The 23187-nt window shown below is 40.0% G+C and overlaps 1 protein-coding gene across 1 annotated transcript; it reads right to left on the bottom strand.

The window, feature by feature from the left end:
* Nucleotides 1-1075: 1075 nt before the first annotated feature.
* Nucleotides 1076-22532, bottom strand: mylipa (myosin regulatory light chain interacting protein a). The gene is made up of 7 exons (XM_044139463.1): nucleotides 22262-22532; nucleotides 20427-20617; nucleotides 5364-5549; nucleotides 3975-4172; nucleotides 3690-3854; nucleotides 2755-3178; nucleotides 1076-1760 (listed from the first exon to the last, which is right to left on the bottom strand). Exons 1-7 carry the CDS (start codon nucleotides 22346-22348, stop codon nucleotides 1566-1568), a joined length of 1446 nt encoding a protein of 481 aa, XP_043995398.1. The 5' UTR covers nucleotides 22349-22532; the 3' UTR covers nucleotides 1076-1565.
* Nucleotides 22533-23187: the final 655 nt, after the last annotated feature.

The following is a 23187-nucleotide window of genomic DNA, read 5'->3' as shown; positions in this document are numbered from 1 at the left end:
TGTTTTAGTTCTCTTCCTGCTGGTAACAACAACCTTGTCAGCAGGTCACTGTTCTTCTTAGGCCTTCTAATGAGCCATCATTTCATCCAGGTGCGTTAAACTAAAAAATGCGTTAAACTCCCAAAACGGGGAGAGAACTAAAACATGCAGGTTGCCAGCCCTCGAGGACCAAGTCTAGGCACCAATGCTGTAAATGACATCAAAAAACAAGGGAGTCTTCATAATTAGTTATACTGAGTTCAGTTACAAAAACTTTTTTTTTTTTTTTTTTTTTTTTTTTTTAAGAGATTAGTTCAAATCCTTCCACAAAAAAAAAAAAATTCAGGTCTTTCCCTGCAAAAAGGATCAACCTTGATACAAATCAGTTTTTTTTTTAAAGAATTTTATTAATACTTTCAGTTAAAAGCAACATAATGTAAAAAGCCTTTCACATTAAGAGTTAATTCACAGAACTGTGGTATTTGCTTCAGAAAACAGAAACAAATCTTTACATAATGCGAGGGGGAAAAAAAAATAATAATAATAATAAAAGGCCTTCCCCTGCAATAACTGAGCTCAACCTTGTCAGCATTAAAAGGAACCGAGTTTTCCTTTATAAGAAATACATGTCTGAGGAACATTTGTATTAAAAGGTTGCTGCTACATTAGGGACAAACCTCCCTTTAGTAAAGTGGCAAAGCCTATTTGTTTTAAATATTCTTTGAATTTAAATAAAAAATAAAACAAAAACTGAGGATGAAAAGCTTGGCAAAAAGCAAGCAAGTATTGCACATACATCTCCTAGTACCCTTTAAAAATGTCCAAGAGAACAAATAAAAACCCAGAGAAGATATTTATAGCAGAGGCCAGTTAAAGGAAGCAGTTCCTGCTTTGTGCCAACTTTAGATTCTGTAAGAACCAGCGTTAATGTTTTACTCCATAATTAAGACCAGTTTTGTAGTGAAATGGGAGTGTTTAGGGAGTGTTGGCGAGCAAGGACAAGAGTACGAGGACAAGTCTTGCTGCCTCTTGTATCCAATTAGTATCCAGAGCTAAATTTGGCAGCAGGACTGCTTAGTCTCTAAATACGCCTCTCATTGGCATGGAAAATAAAACAGGACATGAGAAATAAAGACGAACCGAAATATGCTCTCCTAAACCCTACTATTCAATTCATAAAGTAAAACAAGAGTTTTAAAATGGCAAACGTAAAAATATAACGTACAAATAAAATTTCACCATGGTTAGCTCCTCTAAACAATCATTGCCTTATGGAGCCATGAGCAAAGAAATGCAGTAGAAAGCAACCAAGTATTCAAAGATTATATTTCAGCATCAGGTCAACTGATCCCATAATTTACTAAAACCAAAATGACAAAAAAATAAATAAAATAAAAAATCTAAGGTATGTAAATGGCATTTCACAGAGTAACACACAGCAAACAATACTCAGGGAAAAAAAAAAAAGGTAGGAGTGATCCAAGGGTCTGGAGTATTACATCATCAGAATTGTTTCTCCTTTGTGAAACTCTGCTGGTGGGGTTTTAAAGTGTTCATAATGAAGTTTTGGTGGGTTTCTAAAGTCTTTACGTATGGTAGAGCTTGTGTTCGTACTCCGTGGTGGAGCAGCTGTGAGGGGAGTCCGTGTCTCTGTGGATGGGAGTGGGAATGCTGCTGCGGTGCTGGTGGTTGTCATTCAGCGTCAGGCTGAGGAGGCTGGTGCAGGTGGGCAGGTAGACGTGCTGCACGTGCTCTACGTCTGACCGGCACACAGGACACAGCTGAGGGAGAAGACAGAGCAGCTTTTGAGTAAAAGCCCCAGCCAGCCAGTTACAGTGGCTTACAGAAGTTTTTATATCCTTCACGTTTCAATCACAAACTTTAATGCAGTCAGACAATTCAATCTGGATGTAATTTAATCTTGTTTAATGTAGCTGTTCTGGGAAGGACTCGTATTTGGCATAAAGTAAGAAAGAACAGAGGGAACATTAAAATATGCAGGACATCGTGTTGAGGATTACAGCAGACACCAGGTTAAGATCAAAGAATAGTCATGCATCTAAACGGCTCAGTCAAATTTCAGTTGGAATTTCTTTGACAATCTACAGCAAGACTTAAATTGCAGCGCAGCGATGCTTTCCATTCAATGTGGCTGAGCTTGTGCCTCTCTGCAGAGAACAGACAAAATTTTCAGAATCTAGATATGCAGAGCTGATGAACACCTCAAAGGATGTTTGGCTGTAATGGCAGGATAAGTGGTTAAAGTATTACAGCAAGGCTAAAACTGCTCAGGTCCAAATATTAGAATAGGTAAAAATATATATAAGAGTTAGTTTAAGTTGAAACTTCTTCCTCTGACCAACTAATTCACCCCTTTAGTAGCTGGGTGACGTTTTCCAGCTTAGCTAATGGTGAAGAGATTTGCCTTGCTGCTGTAATCCCTTTAAAAGACAAACTCTCTCACACACGCTCACGCAAAATCTGCCTTCACAAAGACGGGCACTTTTAGCTGATTAAAAGAGGGGACAATCAGGTTGTCAGAGTTTAAGCAAGCCTCTTGATGTTGTTAAAAGCACCATAAAAGGATAAGACCAGGGAGCAGAAGCATAATTAGATTCTTTTAGGGAAATTGCAAAAATCACACAAGGAATATGACTTGAATTAAGCCAAAGCAAGCTGAGCATAGCTTTCAAATTAAAAGCATGCAAGGGTACACATACAAATGACTACGTAAAGTTTATAAACATTTTCTCCAAGCGTGGAGAGCAGTCTCACCTGCAGCTGATTTGCGCAGTTCTGGCAGCACACCATGTGACCACAGGGACAGAATGCTGCGTCAATCTCCTCCTCGCAGCACAACATGCACAGCAGAGCTTCTTTGAGTTTCTGCAGCCGCTCCTGCAGGGCCCGGCTCTGCTCGCAACTGCTGCAGTCCAGTCCCTTGTCCTGCTGGCTGGCCCTGCTTGGGGAGTGAGAGGGAGAGGAGCGCTCTCCGCTCTCAGAGTGAGACACCAAGTCCGCAACGCCAGCGTTGTACAGAGCACGGCGAGCGTGGTCGTACACTTCCTTGGAGGTTCGTCTGATGTCGAAGACGTACTTCTTGCCCACGTTGATGTTTTCGTTGAGGAATAGGGAAGCCAAGTGACCCTTAAAATCTCTGCTGTACTGCATCATCACGGCATTGGTAACCGTATCACACCTGAAAAATAACACAAAACACGATGAATATTTTCTGGAAAGAGTTTTTGACCATCATAACTCAAAACTAGTTTGGATTCCAAAAATTCTATCAATATTAAAACCTTTCAGAAGGAATGCTTATATTTGTCACTTGGTGCATTTCTGATGCTCCAATATGTCTTCACACATTTAGTAAATGTGTATACATGGTCACTGGGTGCTCAGAGAATGTTTCAGATGTTTACCACCATTGCTTAGATCGACTGGCCTCAAGTAAATAATCTTCAATTCTGCAGATTCTGCTCACAAACAGCTACATAAGCATCAATCAGATCAGCAGGGTTCAACATTTATTTTACAGAAACTCTGGATGTTTTCTTGGCTTATTTATCACAGACACAGTTAAGTCAGGGCTCATCTTTCATGAGCAAAACCACTTTTGGGACAGTACATTTATCAAATGTAAATTCATCACCATGACTGTACAGCACAGACTGGGGTTAGACAGTTAACGGTTGAGCTCCTCTCACCTGTAGAAGGCATGCGTCTCTGTGATGGCTCGGTACAGACCGCTCGCTGCCCGGTTACTGATCAGTTTGAATAAAAGAACCACGCTGTCATTTGTGTCCTTTGTTACAGTCAAGTAGACGCTTTTCCCCGACTGGGTGGCGATCTGGATGATGGGGTAGCTTACTCTAAGACAAGAATGTAAGAAGTTATTAAAGTAAGCAATGTTAGAAGTGACACATATTTAAAAATGTTGGATATTAAGAAGGTAAATCCAATAATATTAAAACTATTATGGCAGAACATACCTGTTAACTAAGCTGAAATCCTCCTTACAGATGGCGATCCCTTCTGGCCCCACTCCGATAGCCAGTCGCTGACCATTTGCGTCACGCGCCCAGTGCCACTCCACGCCGTAATGTTCCAGAGCAGAAATGAGCTGCAAGGCCTGGTACTCCACTGAGGCCTGGCTTAAACCCTCCAAAGCTTTGTGTCTGGAGATGATGCTGCAGCAGAAACAGGGTGCAGAGTGGTGAGAAAAAAAAAAAATTTGGCTGTACTTTAATTACACAAACAAGTAAAACAAGACTAACCTGATGAACATACGAGTCTGATGAGTGTTCAAAGCACACAAATGATTTCATTAAGCAACTGACTGTAGTCAATATTTAAACTTATTGAGGTAATATTAACTTACTAAGGTTTAATGTTCTTCATAGTCTGCATTTCTACTAAATTTTGTGCTTGCTCAACTCTGTCACATTATTATAGCGGCACAATAAGTTCGATTTTACTGGAATTACAACTTATTGGTGCTTTGATAAAAATCAGAACATCTAATGGATGAATTTTCTGCAGGACTGTGGTTAAGTGTTTTTCATTCTGTGAGTCCGTTGCAGTTAGACATTAATGAGGCAGCTTTGACTAATCGGTGGAATATCAGTATTTAAAACAACTATTACGTAAATTCAGTAACTTGAATTGAACTTGTACTGTAAGATGAATGCTATGAATTGTGCAGATAAATGTTGGTGTAAATTGAGCAGTAAAGCAGAGCAATGTTCAGTGTCAGTTGATTCAGGCCCTTTAAAAGCTGCAAATACAAAAGAGATACTGTAGTCTGCAAAAACACAATGGATATAGTTGCTGAGGGAAGTACATTTGACTCTTGTACAACAACTTGTTTCTGATAGAAAAATTCCCTTTTCACCAAGTAAAAAAAAAAAAACTATCACAATACAGTCACGCCAGTTTAATGGAGAAAATGTGCAGTAGAAAAATTTGCCAGGGGTGGTCTGCAAATAAATGTCATCTGATCTCTTATCAGCTGCTATGTTTGTTCAAAACTCTGAATGCTTTTTTTCTAGAGACCATGTGTCCGAGTGTTTATTATTATCATCTCGACATATCTCCTTTTTCTATTGCAAAATTACACATTTCATTCACCATTTGAATCAAACCTTTTACAGACTAAGCATTGATGCCATAAGAGGCAGATGCATTTCTCCCAAATATATTTTCATGGTTATGATCATTTGCATTTTACAAAAAAGGACTGAAGATCCTTAACTCAGGCCATACTATTGGTTATATGGTCATAATAGCCTATTGCTTCTACTACCTAGATTTCAGCAGGTCTTCATAAATTTAGAGTTGGATAGCATTAAGTTTGTCAGACAACGTTGAGTGCGTCGTACCTGTTGATGGTGGCAGTGTCGGGCTCCTCTCCACACAGCTCTGAATACCAGTACTGGGCCGTGTTTTGGTTGTAGTCCCCAAACTCTGCTTGCGCTAGCAGAGCGCTTAGCTCCTCCGCCTGCTCGGAGCACATGCGAAGGTGTCCATTGTGGAGGTCTTCTTTCACATGCATGAAGAATAGATGTCTGTGGAAGACAAAAATCATGGAGAATATGAACTTGCATGCTATCCATATGCTAGTCTTGCATCATAACTTGACCTTTATAGCTCTACACAATTAATGGTTCAGTTTCACTTCACAACCTACTTCCACAAATATTCCACAGCATGATTAGGATGGCATGCCAGGGAGCAAAAGACTTTCCCTAGTTTCACTTCTTTAAAATGGCATTTTTTGCTCTGGAATGCAAGTTGTACATTTGCCGGGAGGAATAAAATACTGCAAGAACACCTGCCCCCTCTAATGAAGACTGATTCATAAGTCTTTCATGTATTTTTGTTAATGTTAATAATTGCAACTTACATCTAATGAAATACAGAAGTCTACAGTGCATGCTGTCAATATTTGGGCAGGTTCCACTTTTATGAATTACAGCGTTAATTCAGTTTGGCACAGAGGAATCTTCAATATGATTGTGTAAGCGGCGAACCTCAATGATAAAGTGAATCTTTAGCTACAAGCCACAAATCAAAATTTATAGAAATTAAACTAAAGGAATTTTACTTTACTTTTTGATTATGTACCTGTGCATTGAACAAGTCTCATTCTGCCATCAACAACATGTTAAAACTAAGTTTTTTTATTCACAATTTGAGATCACTGGCAGTCAGAACAGCTGGTACAGTTTGGGTTGAGTACTCATGAGAACAGCATGTTCTGGAGTGGTGATGGAAAAACAGCCCCTTTTTGAGAAAACAGTGGGCCATTCCATTGTTTTCAACCACAAGACATGATGTACTCCTTCTTCCACCTGCAGGAGGCAATACGTGAACAAGAGCAACACCCCGACTGACTCACTCCTTACAACATAAGAAAAACTGACCTCAAGTAGCCTCACATCCATCAATCAGATAAACTGTCACAGTGACCTAAAGAGGATCATAAACTGTCTCAACCAGACTTCTACTTTAAAATCTTAACCCGTGTGTCATATTGCTAAATATTTTCTTGTTACATCTTGTTGCAGTAGACAAACAGTCTACTGAAACAGAAAAATAAATAACTGCTTTATTTTTCAGCTAAAAGAGATGCTCCCCTCCCTCAGGCTGCACGTCTCTTTGAAGCATGATATGCTTGGTAACATTTTCATTTGTACAAATGGGGTCTTAGTGTGCCTGAAGATTTTTAAAGGAAGTAGAAAACTAACATTTCCCACATTGAATTTTTGATTCAGAACATGGGAATCTCACAGGAAGGAATCTTTTATAATTTCCTCTACCATCTTACAAGATTAGCAAGCCCACACCTTGTGACAAAAAAACACATGCAACGTGTACAGTTTGACATTGCAACAAAGACACGCCTCAACCAACAGTCAGAGCTTCCAAGCAGCATCAACAGCAACAGAGAGTCACACAAACAATGTCAGCACACACCAAACCGTGCTAGAGCCAGACTGTAACAACCGAGCCCCCACGGCTGACTAGCCTCAGGCATAACAAACAGGGCTTTGATATGGTGTTAAACATCCCATTCCCTCCAACACACAAACACTGGACTCCATTGTATCAAGCCCAGCAGGCATCATGTGATGGAGCGCCGCTCATGAGATACCTGCTTGATGCAAACAATAGGGCCAACCTGACTGGGAGTTTACAACAGGTTGATGATAAAAAAAGGTAACTACAGGGCAAGCCGCTGAGGTTACTCTAGTTCACACAGGGATTGGCAAGGTTACTACCGGTCGTGGAACAATAGGGTTTCGTTTCAGGGATCTATGCAAGAACAGGTTTGTTATCTGATAAACAAGCAGTCAATTAACTATGCTTACTGTTTAACTTCTGCATCAGTAAGGTCCCCATTTAAATGGGCAGTTGGGTCCATGGCTCACAATATTGTGCAAGTCTGATTTTTATTGCCAATAACTGTTTGGAAGAGGACATCAACTTTAGGTGGCACAGCAAGTCAACATGCCCTACTGCAGAGATTACTACTGATAGCTGTTCCTGTTTAGCGTCTCTGAAAAAACAAGATACCACATGAAGGAAGCAGAGCACCATGAACAAGCGACAGGACACATACAAGGAAACTTAACCCAGACAGTGAGCCATCTTTAAGAAATCACTGGCTTTTCATGTCATCAAAACTCCCCATGAGTGTTATGAAAATATTGTGTTGATCCCAAATACACTTGGAATAGATGGTGTAAATCCATATCAGACCGTAAAGCAAATATTTTATGATTTACAAGCATGAACATGATTGCAAAGGAAAGGATAAAATAATAAATTAAAGCTGCAAGCAGCCTCGTGCGGCCCTCGCAGCAAGCGCTGCTCCGGCTCACTGGCCACCGCGGAGTTCCAGCCGCCGCGGAAGCTCTCGCACCGTTTCTAGAGCCGGCGCCAGCTCGCCGCAGCGGGAGCCGTCGCGAACCTTCCCCGCCCTATCGCCCACCAGAAGACACGTGAATGCGTTCGGCAGCGCTCCCCGACGACTCACAAAAAATCTGGTGCAGATCGGTCCATTCTGGCGGAGATATAGCTGATGGATTCACTTAGGGGCGAGGAGTCAAATTACATTTTAAAACATTTGAGCTCTTTAAAGGCTACCACATTCATGTGTGGAGTAACAGTGACACCAAGAGGCCTTAAAGGGAATTACTCATATTTTTTTCTAAACAGTGAACTTAAATCAAAATTAACAGAAAACCTGTTGAATTTAGAACATGGATCCAAGAGACTTTTTTGTTCGTCCTGAAAGAATACACATATGTACCAAGTTTCATAATTCTAGGTTAAAGCATGGCTTGGGGCTGATCATTTAAAATTTTCTAGGGGGCGCCATAAATACATCAGGCCACACCCACCAAATTTTATTATGGATTTCTTTCAGGGGGTGGATAAGGATCCATCCTAGTGAGTTTGGAACAGCTCGGCCCAAAACTGTGGAAATCAGAGCCAAACGAATGACAGCGGCGTTAGAGGTCACTTTGGGATGCCGCCACGCCCACCTGCTCCATCCAAGCCGGTCGGGGCTGGAATCTTCAATACAGCAACATGTTTTCTGTCTATGGAAAAAGTTTCAAGTTGATTAGTTCAAAGGTGTAAGATAGTGACCGTTCCCAGTAAAACATGACACTTCCTGTTCTGAGGGGGCGTGGCCTTAGTGATGTCATCATTTGACCACAGGGTATTTTAGGTCAACCCATGATGATCAATCACTGAAAGTTTGCTTCCTCTGACAGTTTTATTGTAGGAGTTATAAGAGTTTTATGTTTCACGGCAAATAGTCAAAGTTTGACACATAGCCACGCCCACATACTTTGACGTACGAGAATTCCTTTGATAACTTTTCACCTTTGATGCCTCAAGTGTGTGCTGAGCGATTTTGAAGTCTGTATCTGAAAAACTGTAGGAGGAGTTCGATCAAATACGAAGGCTGTAAACATCAAAAATGGGGTCAATTTTGGAACTTCATTCCAAAATGGCCGACTTCCTGTTGGGTTGAGACCATGGCTCCAAGAGACTTTTTTGTACATCAGGACAATATACAGATGTGTAAGAAGTTTCGTAATTATAGGTTATAGCATGGCTTGGGGCTGATCATTTTAAATTTTCTAGGGGGCGCCATAAAGAAATTAAGCCACGCCCACCAAATTTTATTATGGATTCCTGTCGGGGGGTGGATAAAGATCCATCCTAGTGAGTTTGGAGAAGCTTTGCCCAAAACTGTGGAATTCAGAGCCAAACGAATTAGAGGTCACTTCGCCACGCCGCCACGCCCACCTGCGCCATCGAAGCCGGTCGGGGCTGGAATCCAAAATACACCCACATGTCTTCTTTCTCTGGAAAAAGTTTCCAGTTGATTAGTTCAAAGGTGTAAGATAGCGACCGATCAGAGTAAAACATGACACTTCCTGTTCTCAGGGGGCGTGGCCTTAGTAATGTCATCATTTCACCACAGGGTCTTTTAGGTCAACCCACGATGATCAATCACTGAAAGTTTGGTTCCTCTGAGAGTTTTAGTGTAGGAGTTATAACTGTTTTGAGTTTCGTGGCGAGTCGGTGAACTTTGACCCCTGCTATCCCCCCTTCAGCATGCTCAAAAACTCACCATTTTGATAACTTTGAATCGCCCATGCCTTCTGATCAGACTCACCAAGTTTGAAGCCGATCAATCAAAATCCCTAGGAGGAGTTCGATCAAATACCAATGCTGTAAATGGCCAAAATGGGGTCAAAACGTGACCTTCAATCAAAAATGGCCGACTTCCTGTGATACTTGCAGTATGACATTAATTGTAAATTCTGAGCATCTTGGGGAGCTCTACAACTGTACCAAATTTCAAGTCTCTACGACAAAGTAAGTGAATAGCAAAGGGTCCTTTGAAAATTGCTAGTTGGCGCTGTTGAGCCATTTTTTTTTAGATTTTTGCGTCGACCTTAAAATACGTAAATTTTAAACAGTCTCTATGTGTCTGCCAAATTTGGTGAGTTTTTGAATATGATAAAGCCTCCAAAAAGGCAATTCATTTGGAGGGAAAATAATAATAATTAAAGCTGCAAGCAGCCTCGTGCGGCCCTCGCAGCAAGCGCTGCTCCGGCTCGCCGGCCACCGCGGAGTTACAGCAGCCGCGGAAGCTCTCGCACCGTTTCCAGAGCCGGCGCCCGCCAGTAGCGAGAGCCGCGAACCTTCCCGCCTGATCGCTCGCCACGACACACGAATGCGTTCGCAGCGCTTCCCGACGACTCACAAAAATCTCATGCAGATCGGTCCATTTACAGCGGAGATATAGCGGATGGATTGACCTTGGGGGCGCAGTGGAGTCAAATTACATTTCAAAACATTTGAGCTCTTTAAAGGTTACCACAGGTCTTACATTTCAAGTTTGGTTCCAATCGGATCATCCATGTGTGATTTAAAGACAATCGTATAAATATGGCGAGGGTCTGACATTCGCCATCTGGCCACGCCCACACTGTTCAGCCAGCATTGACAGATGTCATCACCTTATCATTTTAAGTGGGTTTGCACTGGATTAAATCCATATAAAAAACAGAGAAAAGTAAGACACAGCAGGAAAAAAAGGTGACTTCCTGTGGGAAGTGGATGGGGCTAATGAACTAATCATTCTATCCAGGTGGTGCAGCAGCGGCACATCTAAAGTCACCAGGTGACTCAGAACCCATCCAAACACAGAACAGATGCTTAGAACAGATAATGTGCCAAAACTTTCTCCAGCTTAACAGAAACAAAACTGAAGTTATTATCTTTGGACCTAAAGAGGAACGATATAGAGTCAGTGCAAAGCTTCAGTTATTCCAACTAAAAATCAGCAATCAGGCCCGAATCCTGGGAGTAGTGATGGACACTGACCTGAACCTTCATAGCCACATAAAGACAGTAACAAAGATGGCCTACTATAACCTGAAGAACATTTCCAGGATTAAAGGACTAATGTCTCAGCCAGATCTAGAGAAACTCATCCATGCCTTTATCTTCAGTTGTATTGATTATTGTAACAGCGTCTTCACAGGTCTGTCCAACCAATCAAACAGCTGCAGCTGATCCATAATGCTGCTGCTCGTGTTCTCACTAAAACCAGGAAGATAGAGCACATAACACCAGTTTTAAAGTCCCTCCATTGGCTCCCTGTAGCTCAAACAATAGACCTTAAAATACTGTTGTTAGTTTATAAATCACTGAATGGTTTAGCACCACAATACATTAAAGATTTGCTGCTGTTGTATCAACCTTCCAGACCTCTCAGGTCTTCTGGTTCTGGTCTGCTCTGCATCCCCAGAACCAAATGAGGAGAAGCAGCATTTAGCATCTATGCACCACAAATCTGGAACAAACTTCAAGAAAATTGTAAAAGAGCTGAAACACTGACTTCCTTTAAATCTAAATTAAAAACCCACTTGTTTATAGTTGTATTTGAAACGTAATAAATTGCAAATGTATTGACAAAACCTGACTTGATGTTTTATTTTGATTGTTGATTCTATGTTGCATTGTGTTTTTGTCTTTGATTTGGTGTAAAGCACTTTGAAATGCCTTGCTGCTGAAATGTGCTTCCTCTAACTAGGAAGAACGTAAACAGATCTCAAAGCAAAGATTAATCCCTGAAATTCCACATAAATGTTGAAGAGCCATGGCATTAAAATTAATTAAAACTCTAATTTAAACTCTAAGAATGAGTTTAAAGCTCATTCAAATCATTGATTTTGATTTGATTTGATCAAAATCAAAACAAATTTTGTTTTGATTTCAAACAAAATCCAATTTGAAAAAATAAAAAGAATTTTAATGTGAAAATGTCAAATATTTTCAAAAAATGTTTTTTATAATTTAGAATTACAATATATACTGTAAATTTCTTGCTATAAATTGCTATACAAATAAAGTTTGATTTTTTTAAAATTTGATTTAAAGTGTGACCGATATAGTTTAGTGGGGGTTCTTCCTTTAAGGAAGAATGTAAACAGATCTCAAAGCAAAGATTAATCCCTGAAAGCCCACATAAATGTTGAAGAGCCGTGGGATTAAAATTGAAATTAATTAAAACTCTAATTTAAACTCTAAGAATGAGAGTCTGCCAAGATCTTATCATACTCTCAGTCTCTGATAATCTGTCTGTTGCTAATAAGAACGATCGATCTGCCATCGTCATCATGTCGATCCTCACTGCGCTCAGATTGCGGCTGCGCGTTCATTCTTCACATAATCCTTTATATACAGAACAGAAACCACTAAGCTAGAGAGAAATTAGTTAGGGATGCCACCGATCGCCCCGATATGTTTGCATCAATTTTACGATCTCACTGCCTATGATGCTATGGTGAACGCAGCAGCGCTCCGTTAGCGCTGCTGCCTTCGGTAAAATCCTGCAGGCTTGTGAGCAGTTCTCCATATCAGCACTTCGTATGCTATAAGCATTAATACCGATATGTTTTCTAATATGCAAGCCGACGTATGAAACAACGTTGACCCACTTCGTAACGTAACATGATTACAACCGGAGAAAATCAAAGAAAAACATGACACAAAGCCTAACAAAGTGAATTGAGACACTCACCAGAATGGACATGCCTGGAGCAAACTTGTAGATAGCTTGGGATGTTGGAGGAAGTAATATCATCACGGCTCACCGTTGATATCCAGCATATTAGTTCCGACAGTTTAGTTCCGATAGCTTAGCTGTGTTAGCTTAGCCTCCTCGTTGTTAACAGACAACAACGTTTCTGTTGTGTGATCGGACATTAGAGAAATATGAGGACAATTTCATCTCCGGGGCTAATAAGTGATATAAACGTAAATATCGGACATGAACATGTATACTTGCAATATAAAAACGCACACATGTTGCATACACACTGGATTAAGAAAGCAATGATATTGTATTTTATCCGTGAATGCTATTTTTTCCTACCGAAGCATAAAAAACAACTTGATTGCTACGTAAAAGTAGAACTACAAACTCAGCAGATGCATCATGGGACATGTAGTAACGAAACTGACCAAATCCTCCTGTCTGAGGAGATTAATCATGTGTGGAGTAATAGTGACCCCACTGGCGAATATGGCCATTACAGTACTCTTTTCTAATACTGAGGAATTGTCCCGAGTCATGCGTGGAGTAACAGTGACACCAAGTGGCCGATATGGGAACTACATGTATTTTGTTCTAAACAGTGAACTTAAATCCAAAATCACAGACAAACCGTTGAATTTAGAATATGGATCCAAGAGACTTTTTTGTTCGTCCTGAAAAGATACACATATGTACCAAGTTTCATCATTCTATGTTGAAGCATGCCTTGGGGCTGATCATTTAAAATTTTCTAGGGGGCGCCATAAATACAAGAGGGCACACCCACCAAATTTTATTATAGATTCCTGTCTTGGGGTGGATAAAGATCCATCCTAGTGAGTTTGGAGCAGCTCGCATCAAAACTGTGGAATTCAGAGCCAAACGTATGCCAGCGGCGTTAGAGGTCATTTTGCCATGCTGCCACGACCACCTGCTCCATCGAAGCCGGTCGGGGCTGGAATGCTTTATACAACCACATGTTTCCTGTCTGTTAACACAGTTTCGTGTTGATTAGGTCAAAGGTGTAAGATAGCGACCGCTCAGAGTAAAACATGACACTTCCTGTTTTCAGGGGGCGTGGCCTTAGTGATGTCATCATTTGACAGCAGGGTATTTTAGGTCAATCCAAGGTGCTCAATCACAGAAAGTTTGGTTCCTCTGAGAGTTTTTGTGTTGGAGTTATAAATGTTTTGAGTTTTGTGGCGAGTAGGTGAACTTTGACCCCTGCTAACCCCCCTTCAACATGCTCAAAAACTCACCATTTTGATAACTTTGAATCGCCCATGTCTTCTGATCAGACTCACCAAGTTTGAAGCCAATCAATCAAAATCCCTAGGAGGAGTTCGATCAAATACCAATGCTGTAAACGGCCAAAATGGGGTCAATTTTGGAACTTCAGTCCAAAATGGCCGACTTCCTGTTGGCTTGAGACCATGGCTCCAAGAGACTTTTTTGTACATCAGGACAATATACAGATGTGTAAGAAGTTTCGTTATTCTAGGTTAAAGCATGACTGGGGGCTGATCATTTAAAATTTTCTAGGGGGCGCCATATATACATTAGGCCACGCCCACCAAATTTTATTATGGATTCCTGTCTTGGGGTGGATAAAGATCCATCCTAGTGAGTTTGGAGAAGTTTGGCACAAAACTGAGGAATTCAGAGCCAAAATTATGACAGCGGCGTTAGAGGTCACTTCGCCAAGCTGCCACGCCCACCTGCTCAATCTAAACCAGTTGGGGCTGGAATCCAAAATACACCAGCATGTCTTCTGTCTGTGGAAAAGGTTTCAAGTTGATTAGGTCAAAGGTGTAAGATAGGGACCGTTCCCAGTAAAACATGACACTTCCTGTTCTCAGGGGGCGTGGCCTAAGTAATGTCATCATTTGACCACAGGGTATTTTAGGTGAACCCATGATGCTCAATCACTGAAAGTTTGGTTCCTCTGACAGTTTCAGTGTAGGAGTTATAACTGTTTTGAATTTCGTGGCGAGTCGGTGAACTTTGACCCCTCCTATCCCCCCTTCAGCATGCTCAAAAACTCACCATTTTGATAACTTTGAATCGCCCATGCCTTCTGATCAGACTCACCAAGTTTGAAGCCAATCACTCAAAATCCCTAGGAGGAGTTCGATCAAATACCAATGCTGTAAACGGCCAAAATGGGGTCAAAATGTGACCTTCCATCCAAAATGGCCGACTTCCTGTGATAGTTGGACTATAACAATAATTGTCAATTCTGAGCATCTTGGGGAGCTCTACAACTGTACCAAATTTCAAGTCTCTACGACGAAGTAAGTGAATAGCAAAGGGTCCTTTGAAAATTGCTAGTTGGCGCTGTTGAGCCATTTTTTTTTAGATTTTTGCGTCGACTTTAAAATACGTAAATTTTAAACAGTCTCTATGCGCCCGCCAAATTTGGTGAGTTTTTGAATATGATAAAGCCTCCAAAAAGGCAATTCATTTGGGTGGAAGAATAATAATAATAATAAACAGTACAGATACAATAGGCCTTCGCAGCGCTTTGCTGCTCGGGCCTAATAAACAGTACAAAAACAATAGGCCTTCGCAGCGCTTTGCTGCTCGGGCCTAAAAATAACTAGGATACCAGGAGTGGTCATTCTGTTGAGTTATAGCTACATAATTTCTCCAGTTAAATCTTATCGACTTCCATTAAGCCGACAACTACACGGCTTCTTGTGCCAGAACCAGGCTGCCTCAGGGTCAGTCACACACACACAAGTGCACTGAAGAAGTGTCCACTGTCTACAACTCCAACACACGCTGATGATCAATTTCAACATGTGGTCCAAACAAGACTGACAAAACATTTCTGTGCCACTAGCCTTAATGTTTTGAGGATGCATGTCTATAAAATTATTTTCTAACCACATTCAATCCAATTAAGTTAAAGCACACCTGTAAATTATGAGAGACTCATCCACTAAACATGTATGTAAATTTGAGTTTATCAGCAGCCAACTTTCTTCTCTTAATGGCTCAGTCCTTATTTACAAGATCAAGAAGCAATGTTCAGACAAAAACATGAACACGTGTACTTCTAACACAGACATTGCCTTTATTCTCCATGCAACCTGCAACACAACAGACTGAATACCAGGAAGTCTGTAGAGACCAAAGTCTCTTGGCTTACTTCTACTGTATTACTGTTACTGTTTGCAGCACTATGTTCTATCCTTTAAAGAGATCATGCATAGTTAAAGTTAAGAGGATTATTCATTTGCCAGAATTACACTTGAGGTTGTTAAAAACTACAAAAGGTATGCAACAGTTTAGATACTTTAATATTTTGAGGGTTGCAGACACCTAAACCAGTACAAGTAGCGCCATATTAATTACAGGCACAGAGTTTAACGCATGGTCTTTTGGACTGCGACATCGCTCAACAAAATATATTCCTCTGTACTGTTACTCAAGCAGTAGACTCCTTACCAAACTATAATCTTAATAAGCTTTCTTTTTGAAAAGCAGTAAAACTGCAAAAGACATGTGCAAGTTTAAACACTTTTACAAAAATAATTTTTACTTTAGTGTTCTAAAATCTCTGTTCCAGTCTATAAGAGTCATCTTGTTTTCTGTGCCTACCGAGTGTCAAACTGAAAAAGTCAGTTTAACACAGAGGAACAAAACATCCCCACAAACTGAAACTCAACACCACAGCTTTAGAGACTGCTCTACATTCAGCCAATCAGCATTCGAGTTTCCGACCTCACTGGTTGGACTCCCAACAATGTGGTTTGTGAGCTAGTCAAATAACTTGCTGCCAGTAGCTACGCGCAGCGAGGTTACTCTCAGTCAATGACCTATAGTTACCGCGGCTCGACATCTTCTGGAAAACTTGTGGGCGGACTGTGAAGAAACTTGTAAATGAACAGTTTAACATAAAGCAGCGCCACATTAATTCCAGGCCCCGACAAACTGAGCTGAAAACCACATAGCAATTAAACAGAGAGTTTGTGAGCGAAACTGCTTGGGTCCCAGTCTAGTAAAACGATAATTGCAGGCCAGCATGGATAAGTTGTGGTGTTGAATAAATACCACCATCAGCTCCCAATCCAGGAGAATAGTGAATAATGAAAACTAAAAGTAGGTTAGCAAAGTGCTGATGAATTTAGAAGCATTTTCAAACCTAATGAAAACATTTGATTACTTCGAGACTTTAAAATAAGTTGATAAAACCATGCTTGTGTGACACAAATTGACTTTGAAGGGATAAATTTAGAAAATGCTTCACTTCCATTAAAGTATTTAAAACAATGCCAGAGACTTTTAGACATTACATTAGATTTCTGTGGCTTTAGGAACAAAGAATAATGCAAAGCTCCAGCTTCACCACCTTCTGCTGCACTCTGATCAGCTATCGGAAAGCAGGACAGAGTAGTTTATACTAACTAATTTGGAATTATTCCCCTTTGGAAAAACAGTACCTCCCAACCACCTTTATAGTGATGCAGTTTAACAAAAGATGTTGACAGCCACTTAAGCAGAAGGTTGCACACTACCTACCTACCTAAGGAAACCATCAGCTTAGTAAACTTATTTTTTCAAAGCACCAATACTGCAAATGATGCATGCAATTTTACTAGCCGTTACTACAATTATTTTTACTTCAACATTCCTAAAAACTGAAGTTTATGGTACTGATAATGTTAATATTTTTACAAATGCAAAATAGTTTCTAATCCATTTCCAATAAAATGCAGTCATGTTCCATTTGTTGCAGGAAAGTAAGTTTGTGACATTTTCTTACAATGCAAGAATCTCATAACGGCATGTGCCTGCATGATCCAAACTGAGCTATGCTGTCTCCTTAGAGTGTATTTTCCCAAAACACACACAAAAAAAAACAAAAAAAACAAACAAGACAAAAAACAAAACAACAAAAAAAAGAAAAACATACAAGAAAGATTTGTACTCAGATTAATAACCTGTCACAAGACCAAAATCCAGCAAGGGAGATTTTTATTTTTTTTCCCCACAAGAACAGATAGTTGTTTTCAAGTCATCTGAATAAGTTTTAGCTTGTTTGAGGTTATATAATAGAGGAAACACTGTCCTGTGACAGTTGTAAAATACTTCCACTTTATTTCAAGAGAAAACGATTTTTAATCTGTGAACTCAATGGTTGTGTTACCACTTTGCCCTTGCTGCAAAGCCTAGAGCAAAAAACAGTTGGTTTTCAGGGGTCTAGTGATTGCATGATCCGAATGCTAAATGTGACCACTAATGAAGGGAAAATGATTAACATCAAGCTCAGCAGCCAATAGTAAAAGTTTAATGATGCAAATAATGGAGGTGGTCAGTGACGGTTCTGGGTCAGTACCCTTTAACCAGAGAAAAGGAAATAAAGTTATATGATCAGATTTTTATATCGCTGTTTTTTTTTCCTCAGTTAAAACCCCTTTAATGTCTGCTGGTAATTACAAAGCAGCCGCATGTTTGAAATGAATTTACAAAAGGAATCCGTAAGGATAAAGGCACTGCATTTGTAAAAAGTGCTCAAAGCCAACCATAAAATACAGATTTATAAATAATGCCTTCAATAATGGAACAGAAAGAGTAGCTTAAAGCAAAAAGCTACAGGGTTTAAAAAAAAAAAAAGTGGATTTTGGGATTCACAGCTGCCACAGAAAGCTTCCAGCTCAGATGGATATGACCCAATGCTGGCAACAGAGGGAGGAAAAAAAAGGCAAAGTCTAAGTCTGGCAGGTTATACTGTCAATACAGAAAAAATAAATCTGTACATATGAACAGCTCCACAATAAAAAGAAAAAAAAAAAAAGGGCAATACCATCAACATTACATCATCATGTTTGCTAGCTCAAGAAACTCAACTAAATGCTAAATTAAGAGAATAAAACTGCCAACTGCCTGCACATTAAAGTGACCTGTGGAGCTTTACGTGGCAGCAAAGCACACAGCTGCTTATATAAGCAGCTTTATATGATGGTAGGGTTACGCAAGCGGGCATATAAGAAGGGTGTAACAGTAATGACCACCCATTCCACGATGAAACTGGCTCCATCAATAAACTGCAGTAATGTGTGTTTGTTTTTTTTATGCTCCTGTGTATGCACATATGGAAGAAAAATGAGCATGCCACTCAGATCAGTCATGAGCATGAAATGGAAATATTTTCCCACAATATCACAAAACTCTAAGTCCCCTGCAGGCCACCAAATGTATTACTTCCTGATGAGTCATGTCTACTCATCCTGCCGTCAGACCAGCTCATGCAGAGAAGCACTGCAACCGAACTGGGTGAAAGGTGACATTGGTAGTGCTCGCAGGAATCACACCCAATACGCCTTTAAAACCACTGGATACACAAGTTGAGCACATTTCCAAAAACAAAAGTCTAATTTTTGCATGTGCTTAAATATCTATAAATAAATATCTATAGTTATAAATGATTACCTTAATAAATGTGCACAAATGGAACCAGACTTCCAAAACATTATAGTTGAGAATTGCCAATCATTGATGCATTTCAATTAAGAGCACTGCCTTCAGGTGACTGGCATCACTATCATGTCTTTGTTTTAAAAACCCAATTATCCATCCCCCCCATCCTCTCAGCCAACACCAGTGGTCAAGATAACCACTTCTAATCTAGTGGAGGTCAGAGCACAGGCAGCCAAGTGCCCTCTCCTTCCCCCTCACTTTCCCTTCCTCCCTCTTCAAACACTGCCAAATATGGGCCAGAGCAAACAAAGACAATGTGAGGTGAATGAGACGTAGTGGTCAGCAGGTGTCAAACAGCTACAAATACGACCACAAAGAGGAAACTAGATATCCTTAAGGAGAAGTAGGGAAAAGGCGTGTATGAAAGCCGAACAGCAAGGAGGGAATCGCTCCAAACAAACAACTCTTGCGTTTAACCATTAAGAGGAATATTTTGCTGGTTTGTTTCCTCAAGTGTCCCCTTGGTTCATAAGAGTTTCACTTCCGCAATAAGCAACAGTCAATGCTGCTACCGGGGTGAATATGTCAACAGCTACACAGAGTGATGCAAAGACCACAATTAGGAACTTGGGAAAAAAAAGAAAATATGAGGAAAAATGTGGGCTTGTCATAGATAGCTACTTTTCAGATCACAATCATGTTCAAATTAATCTTGCCAAGGAAATTAGTAAGGGGACATTTTAATCTCAAGTCCCCTGTAGTATAGTAAGAAAATGAATGACAGTAAAAACATAAAAAATTAACTCAATTATTGAGGCACAGCTGCGACACAGACATTCCTGTAAAAACAAAACCTTGTGAGAAAAAGACTAACACTGGTCTTTTTTTAAAACCATATGTCTAAAAAAAGGAGGTAAAACAGAGAGCTTTTGTTTTTAAACAAAAACGCCCACAAAAACACCACAAAAAGATTTTTTCCAATCTCAATGGGAGTCCTGGCTGCCAGTGAGCCCACGGGGTCCCTGGGGAACGGGCAGAGAGGAACACACAAGCCCAGAGCTGCCGGATCACATTTCCAGGCTGGTGCTCTGTCAGAATGACCTATAGTAAACCCAAACTGGCTTGATAGAAAGGTTACTAAAGGGCACTTCCAATGCGTTGGAAACAAAGTGATCAGCTTGAGATCTGGTTTGTGTCTTTTAGGCACACAGTTCTTCCAACATTGCTAGTCTCATCAGGTACAGCTGTGTTTAAAACTATTTGGAACTTGCGCCCAGTAAAAACTTTTTTTGTATCCCGGTTCAATTTTGAAGTGACAAATTCAAAATTATTTGGACATTTCAGTGAGGAATGTTCATATCGCGACAAAGATAATCAGCGGTACCTTGTCTGTTCCTGTAGGATGAGATGGGGTTCCACAAAAAACTTGACTCGCAGCCTCAGCCGACAGGGTGTCACGTTATCCATCTGCTGGCAGATGCGGTTCCTCAGATTCAGCCACAAATTCTCTCCTTTGCTGCCGGTAAACTGCAGCCCGAAGTAATCCACTTCAATTATGCCCAACTTTCTGCAAACCTGCAGAGAGGTAAAGGAAACTGGGTCTCAAAAAGAAGGGAATTACAACAGCTGGAACACAAACTTGAATCATTTCATGGGGGCTCATCAAATCTATCCCACCCTTAACTGCAGCATGGATGGTCGTGTTATTACATAACTACTGGCAAACATCTCTAGAAAGCCTCGAGGCAGAGATAATACCCATTTGTCCCTCAGCAAATTGGGAATATGCCCTGCATACAAAATAAGACCGACATTTCATTTTAGTAGCGGTAAGACTGAAACTACTGCTCCAATAGTAGAGTTTCTTTAGCACAATGGGCCTCAAAAATAATCAAATTAAGATCCAGATTTATTATTCATTATATCTTTACCCTCACCAGCTTTACAACATTAGACGCAATGAATTTTAATCTGTGCAGCTTTTCTAGACTTTGCAATACTTGTGGCCAAAACAAGTAAGCCAAAGACCACTAAATGTTAAATATGAAATTCTGGCAAGGCTCTCTCTACAAACAGAAGCAGGGAGAAAAATGGTTTTTTTGTGTGTGTTTTTTTAATTCAGACTAATGATTTATACATGTTCCTTCTTTTTATTAAGAGCTTAAAAGCTGCTTGTATCTTAGTTAATCCCAAAATTATAGATTTAAAGTACTCCTGAAATTTAGCCAAAAGCTTTTTCCTTTTACAGAAAAAGGTTTTAGTCCAAGTCTCGACTGTGAAAAATATATCTTTCAAGAAGGATAGAGCTTTTAGAAGATAGCCATTGATTTGAAAACAGTTTAATGTTAAATAAAAACAACCATGTCAAAATTTGACAGACATATGAAGAAATCTGGGTCTTGATAGCCATGTTCAGAACCTGAAGGGCACTGAATTTTGCAGACTTGACAAACTATGATAGCTTAAGAGTGATGAACACACTAAAGATAAATAAGGAAAAATTACTTGATTATTTTCCTGAAATCATGCAGCAGTAAAAGGGAAATAGCATTAATTATTTGATTATTAGTTAATGCAGGAATCAAAGTTACCAAGTGTTGAATAGCTTCAGCATATATCGATATTTACATTTAAAACTAGAGACAAAGGTGGAAACCAATACATTCATGTCAATGTTCCGACTAAATTTTCCCATTTTCAGTAGAGATCTCATTTTGTTTCATGCCACATGTATACCAACAAAGCTCAACTCAGGTTGAGTGAAGCTCAAGTGCCGAGCGCAGCTCGCGATGAAACACAATGACCTGTAGTAACCTCTGCGTAAGCCATCTGTTTCTGGCAATACAGGAAGAGTCTTACTAAAGCTTTAACATGTTTAGATACCCACGGAAACTAATATTTACAACGTAAAGTAAATACAAAATAGTTTTGAATGGTCTTTGTAGCAGCAGCGTAATTAACATTTGTTGTGACGGTAGGTGTAATAAATACAGAAAATTCAGAAAACAAGCATTCTTCCATGCTTCTTAGAAGAACGCTTCATTCTTAAATTGCTGATTAAATCATTAAAATAAAGTTTAAAAACAGTGGAGAACGTAAAGCGTGCCGGTACAATAACAGCTTCGGTGATTTGTCTGATAGACAAAGAAAGAGACGGAAAGACAAATAGTCTCCGTACATATATCTGAACATTTATGGGTACTTTGCTCGGAATCTAACCTTATTAAGACAGTCTTCTCCGTTCGCCTTCGCGTCAACTTTCACTTCCATCACCACCGAGTCCGGACGAGTAACGTGGCAGAGCATTTTGGCTTTGTATTTTGTAGTCTTTGGTGCGCCACGCTTTAAACCAACAAAACAATTCTCTTGCCCTCTTTAGAAACCCTCCACATCAAGCCGTCATCACTTTCCTCTCACAGTTCTCTCAGTGTGGCTAATCTTCCTCTACCAGCTGTAGGAAATATCAATGAAATGCCTCCCGTAGTCCCGCCTACTAAAAGGGCATCCAATCACAGACGGTTTATTATAACTCACTGAACTTCGTTTAACCAATTGGAAGCGTTTTCACATCCGCAAATTGGATGATGAAGTTTGAGCTCTTGTTTGAGAGGCACTGCGTCCTCTTGTGGTGGGTTGGTTGTATGCAACCAGAGAGCTTTTATTTTTGCACACCTGAACTTAAAAAATCAGGTTCATCGTACGCCAGTGCACTTCAGGCTAAGTTTAATGGCTTTCCATAGCTTTTTTTATAAATAATGTAGGGGATTATGACCCAGAAATAGCTGCAATACTAGTGGGGAAACTTTCCACTTCGCCTGTTTTTTGCAACTCAACGCTTTGATGAATATTTAATTTCTGCAACTTCTACTTCAGCCACCCACTATTTCCCCTTCTTATAGAACTTATTTGTTTTCTCTAAATCTTTCGTTTTATAACATCTTGTTCTGAAACGTATAGAATTTACTTATTCTTATCTATAAATAAAGGTTAAATACAAAATAAATCTGTCAAGCATTGAGCTGGAATTTAAACCTCTTAATAGCGCCTCCAACCATGAAGCTTAAGTGTTGCTAATTTGAGCACCTAATATTTCTGTGACCTTATTTCAATATGTCTTCTGCCCCAATGCATCCACAACAGCTACT

Source organism: Gambusia affinis, linkage group LG14 (assembly GCF_019740435.1).
Source record: "Gambusia affinis linkage group LG14, SWU_Gaff_1.0, whole genome shotgun sequence".
NCBI classification, from domain to species: domain Eukaryota; kingdom Metazoa; phylum Chordata; class Actinopteri; order Cyprinodontiformes; family Poeciliidae; genus Gambusia; species Gambusia affinis.
This window is presented reverse-complemented; position numbering and strand designations above follow the sequence as displayed.